At 46.2% G+C, this 6,000-nt stretch overlaps 1 protein-coding gene across 1 annotated transcript in view; it reads left to right on the plus strand.

Moving 5' to 3' along the window:
* Positions 1-4,058, plus strand: part of PCSK2 (proprotein convertase subtilisin/kexin type 2) — a 243,014-nt gene extending 238,956 nt beyond the window's left edge. Inside the window, exon 12 of the mRNA XM_004433731.3 lies at positions 3,358-4,058. Within this exon, the coding sequence (XP_004433788.1) occupies positions 3,358-3,844 (487 nt within the window). The 3' untranslated portion in view covers positions 3,845-4,058. The remainder of the gene's footprint in view (positions 1-3,357) is intronic.
* The last annotated feature ends 1,942 nt before the right edge of the window (positions 4,059-6,000 follow it).

A 6,000-nucleotide genomic window follows, 5' to 3' on the forward strand; every position in this document is an offset into this window, starting at 1 on the left:
ACATGCGTGAGATTTATTGAGGGATGGCTTTCCAGAGAGAACCATAAGAGAGTGAGGGGTTCAGGATGGGCAGGAAGCGGCCGAGCATGGATGTGGCATCAGGTAACATGCACCTGTGGCCTGCTCCACGGGGCAGGAGCATCAACAGCACTGCACAGCTGTCCCCACGTTGAGGCAAGGGCACTGGCCTTATATATCCCCACATCAGCCAGGCATCAACCGCGCCTGGCAGAGCATATGACCTTCCGGGCAAGGCATCTCCCATTGCCTGAAGGTGGTTCTGCAGAAAAGGGGCAGCTGAGAGCCATTAGCAGGCAGCGCTCAAAGCAGCTGTGGAGGGGATCCGCTGAGGCACTGTCATCTAGCGAAAGCCCTGTAGTCATGGGGTGCTTGAAGGTTGTCTCAGGTTTGGTCCAATCCAAATTTCTCTCCTTCTGTCGTGAGAGATCATCTCAGCCCTGGAATAACTTCCTTCTTGCGTGAAGGACCTTGTTCATTTACAGAAACTCCATTGCATGGTGGGCTGTGGATCTCGCTTCCAGCTAAAGTGGCTGTCCCATCTCTGATTCCTAGCCAATCAAAGAAATATTTTCAGTTTTCCCCCGGAGAGGCAATGTCACTTTTCTGCCAGAGTTTCCACAAATTGACTTGTAAAAGAACTGTCACTGTGTGAACTCCAATCCATAATTGCCCTGGGTGTAAATGGGGACAAAAAATGAATTTTTTTAGAATTCAGCCCGTGTTTTGAATCCTTATGGTAATAATGACTATTGGATTTGACAAATGATTGGTGATGCTTTACAGTACCTAGAATGGCTATTACTCAGGGTGACAGTCTGTGTTGTTGGCTTGTGAATTTTCGTCTTGAATTTTTCAAGGTAGCCTGGCCTGCAGGATGGGAAAGGAAGGGGCTCAAACTCAGCACAGGACCCAGAGCGGGGTCTGTCTTCTGGCTGTGGGCTCCGCCACCATCCTCTGTTACCTCCAGCTGAGCTTCTCAGAGAGTTCCAGAGCCCCTGAGGCTCAGCTCTAGAAGGAAAGCCTGCACTCTGGACCTGCCTGCTTGTCTGTGTAGAAACTCAGTGGTAGAATGTGGCATTTCATTCACACCTAAGGTTCTGGACATTCCAGAAGCCTCCAGCAAGGTGGCCAGAAAACCTGAATAAGAAGATCGACAGTTTCCCCAACTTCTTTTCCTAGAGCCTGTGAACCATGGCAAAAACGGAATGTGCTTAAAACAGAAGCCCGAGAGATTTTCTGGGTGGTGGTGGTGTTATCAGGTTCAAATTGAACATACAAGGCAGTTTCGCTCTGTGCTATCCAGTACAGAAGCAACTAGCCACATGTGGCTATTTAATAAAATTAAATAAATTTAATCACTAAATTAAATTGATTAAAAATTCAGTTCCTCGCTCACACTCGTCGCATTTCAAGTGCTCGATGGCCACATGTGGCCAGTGGCTTCTGTACTGGACAGCACAGATATAGAACATTTCCAGCATTGCAGAAAGTTCTGTTGGCCAGCGCTGGTCTAGACATTTGTACATATACGATATACATGAGTATGTGTATATATTTTATCTTCACAGCAACTCTTCAAGGTAGGAAGTAATATCCCCATTGTACAGGTAAGGAAAATGAGCTCAGATGGTTCAAATCCCTTGCCCACAACTGGACCTTTAGTCCACCCCACACAGCTTTCTGCCTGTGAGCCGAAGCCCAAATGATCGTGAGTCATTTATCAGCTCACCTGTTATGTTTCTGACTCTGTTCTGAGTAAATAGCATCTTGTTTGAGAGATCCAGGTGGGTCTTCATACTCTCACCTCCAAAGCTGGCCTGATGCCTGTGCTCCACCAATTTCCCCCGAGCCCAGTGCTTGGGACCCCACCTGCACCACCATCACTCCATGATCTCCATGGCCAGTGGACGCTTCCTGCATCGTTGAGCATCAGCCTCCATGCAGAGTGCACACAGCAGCATTCCATAAAACTGATGAAGTAGATTTTTTTAAGATTTCTCGGAAGAGTATTGCCTTTATCAATAAGCTGCAGGGTAAGCTTCAGCAAGCCCCTCCAGGTTCATGGCCTTGGTTCTCAGGACAATGCAGAACCAAGACTTGGCTCTGAGCTGGGTGTATGAACAGCATCTTTCTGTAGATGTGCTCTACAAGATGTGTGTTTAAAAATACCCAGCATTGTATGCTCCTGGCGCTGTGCTCAATGTTTTCATCCATGGTCTTATTCAACCTCATAAAAGCCACCCACAATGACAGTGAGACTTCAGGTATTTAAATAATGTTCCCAAGCTTTCCTGACCAGTAAGTGTAGAAGCAGAATTCTAACCCAAACAGGTTTCCCAAAGTCTAGAGTCTTTCCATTACACTGTGCAATCCTCACATGTAGTTTCCTTAGTTATGTTTCAGGTGCATCTCACATTCGAAGGAGGCCATCTCCAGAATGGAGACTGGTTGTGTAGAAAGAAAAGACAACTGAGGAATGCTTAGATTGACCCTCCATGGGGCTCCAGCTCTATGACCAAAGACACTCCCAAATTCCCCTGATCTTTCAAAGGACTGTCTTTCACTAGGATTAATTAACCCAGTTTCAGCTTTTTCTATGATTGTTAATAACAATCACATTAGCAATAACTTCTGCTTATCAAGGTACTTAGCACTTTAAAAGAAAGGCTTTATGAGCTCCTGTCTCGGTCTGGGTTGTCCCAAAAGTAGACCCTGAGATGGGAGTTGGGTGCCGACAATTTTCTGAGAGATGATCCCAGGAAGTACAAGTGAGGAAGTGGAGATGTGAGACAGGAAGAGGAGAAAATCATTTAAGAGTGCACTGATGAGCAAGTTGCCACTGTGGGCAGCTAGGCTCAATCCCATTGCGGACATTGGGTTGTCCCACTGAGGAACATGGAAGCCAGGGTGTATTTATCCACCATCTTCTGTCAATCATTGGTAGAGGGTTGCCCCTGAGGGGTTAAATCCCTGACACTTTGGGGCTCCCCTGCACACAGGCTGAGCAGGCTCCCATGGTGCAGGGAAAAGCTCCAGGAGAGAAGCGGATACCTGAGGTGGGAAGCAGTCAGGGGACAAGGGAGCCACAGCTGCAGGCAAACTCAGAGGTGACTTAGGACTAGGAAGGGCATCAACAGCATCTGCTACACTCCCCTTCCACACCGAAGGTTCGGGGAGGATAGGTAACATGCTCAGGCTCGCACAGCTGGTGTAGGAACTAAACCAGGTCTGTGTGATTAACCCCAAAGTCCCTGCTTTTTACGCTATCTGAAGCTGCCTTCAAAACCCCTCAAATAGCGTGCCCATCCCTAACCATGTCTCGTCGCTTTCCCTCAGGAAAATACCGTCCACAGGCAAGCTGGTGCTGACCCTCACCACCGATGCGTGTGAGGGGAAGGAGAATTTTGTCCGCTACCTCGAGCACGTCCAAGCTGTCATCACGGTCAACGCAACCAGGAGAGGAGACCTGAACATCAACATGACCTCCCCTATGGGCACCAAGTCCATTCTGCTGAGCCGGCGTCCAAGGGATGACGACTCCAAGGTGGGCTTTGACAAGTGGCCTTTCATGACCACCCACACTTGGGGGGAAGATGCCCGAGGAACCTGGACTCTGGAGCTGGGGTTTGTCGGGAGCGCACCCCAGAAGGGGGTGCTGAAGGAGTGGACACTGATGCTGCATGGCACACAGAGCGCCCCTTACATCGACCAGGTGGTGAGGGATTACCAGTCCAAGCTGGCCATGTCCAAGAAGGAGGAGCTGGAGGAAGAGCTGGACGAAGCTGTGGAGAGAAGCCTGAAAAGCATCCTGCGCGAGAACTAGCGCTGCACCCGGCCTCCACTGCCTCCGTCCCTCCCCGGCCCCCGCCTCTCTGTCCTCGCTCCACTCTCTGTCGGGCACCTAGCAAACACTGTCACCCCCACACAAGCGTTCCACCTTCTTGATCCGAAGCTTCACTCACTGTCAATGATTATTTTCATTACAATGGAAGCAATCTTTTTTATTCTATGCCCCAAATACAGTGTTCCCACCAACACCTATGTCCTATTTGTGACTCTAAGTTCTTTATTTGTGTCATTCAAATAGGTGATATCCTGCAAACAAAACTAGGACAGCTTTCCCGTCAATTTTTTTCATATCTGAGAAGAGAATGCATTTAAAAAGTCACACACAGTGACTCCAAGAACGTTTATTTGTGGTCTCAACTGAGGACCTGTTACATAAAGAGAAAATCAGAGATGATAACAGAGAGTGAGCTCTGAGTCCTGTAAAGCACAGGAGATGTGGTGAACCCTTTGGGGAAAGATGTTTTGAACGTAGCAAGATTTGTCAGTGATGTAGATGAAGGTGGCATGATTCGTAAGATGCCACCCATGAGAGCCCTGACTCCTGGATGGGGAAGACAGTCACACAGTGTGAGCACTGGACGTCTTATCACCAACACCAACGTCCTAGCACGTCCTGCTCAGCCACGTGATCAGCATAACCCAGGTAGCTTGGCCGTCCTTTCGCCAGCTGCTGCTCTGAGTCATGGGGAATCTGCCAGAGAAGCCCGAATTACTCTCAGTTTGTACAGAGTTCATCCCAGCCCCAATTTTCTGGGGTTCCTCCCATAGCTATCCAAAAGAATCAGAGGCGAGGCAGGTCTGGCAACACGTCTGGTAAAGAATAGCTGAGTGGTTTTTAACACAGGAACGTTCGTCTTCTTAAGTCACTTTGGGGCTTCTTAATCGAATGTAAGTGAGAGGCGAGGTGAGTATTTTTGACAGCTTTTCACACATATACTTGGGCTCTGATTTCCAAAATATATGACTGAGGGAAATGTCTTACCCCTTCATGTTGTGATTTCTTTGATGTGTTAGGAAAAGAGGTGTGTGAAGATGTGAGCGGCCATCTTCACTTGGACCTCCAGTTGTATGGAGCCTCTTCTGCCAAAGGGGGGGAATGCCAACTCCACCCCCAGCAACTTGAGGCCTGAAGGAAGTAAGAGAAGATCTCTGTAGAGAAAGCACACAGTTACATCTTGGCAACTAAGCTATTCAGGAGAATGTTTAACATGCAGCCCAATGATTGCATGTTCCTTTCCTCTGTCAACCCCAAAAGACACCGCACCATTTCATTACCAAAAAGAAATGCTTTCTGACCTGCTGTTGCTTTGTTTTCCTACCAAAGGATTGGCTCCTCATCCCCAATCCCAATGCCCACCCAAGAAATGATTTGTTTGATTTGATTCCCAAGAACTGATCAACCACTTCTGGCTACATTTCTCCCTTCCCATGGGAGCTTGTAGCTAAGCCTGGGGTTCCTCTCCTTAAAGCCAGAACACAAGAACACTAGGTGTTATTGCCTGAAGGTGGCAACTTAACAAGAGAAGTCTGGAAAACCCATTTCCTTTCTTTTTTTCCTCCACGTTGGCATGAATTTCTGTCTTCTCTAACACCACATGACCTTCTCTATATAATGCTTTAAAATGTAATAATATTTATGATTTTTAAAAGAAATTTATTACTTGTTGTGAAGGTCTTTTTAAACTAGTTTAAAGAAAAAATAAATGGAAATCATCAAAAATTCATTTCACATTAAGTCTGAAAATAAACCAAAGGACATTATGTGTGCATGTGTGTATAAGTGCACACAGAAATATATATACATATGTAGACTATATACATGTGTGTATGTGTATATATATATACACTTGTATAAATGTATATACACACATATACCTAGAATGTGTGTATGTGTATTTATTGAAGAAACAGACATCACATTCATCTCTAAAAGAATATTCAGAGAATATCAAGATGATTCTGGCTGAAGAAAAAGGCCGGTGGAAATTCAGGTGAAAATGTTCATTGATTCCCATTATGTCACCTCTGTAATTTTGCAGCTCTCTGTATAAATATTAAATGTCTTATATAGCAGCAAAAATATAAAATAGTTGTCCATATTTTCACAGTTGTGGTATAATTTATGAAATT

Source organism: Ceratotherium simum, chromosome 21 (assembly GCF_057802395.1).
Source record: "Ceratotherium simum simum isolate JZ-2026a chromosome 21, ASM5780239v1, whole genome shotgun sequence".
NCBI classification, from domain to species: Eukaryota; Metazoa; Chordata; class Mammalia; order Perissodactyla; family Rhinocerotidae; genus Ceratotherium; species Ceratotherium simum.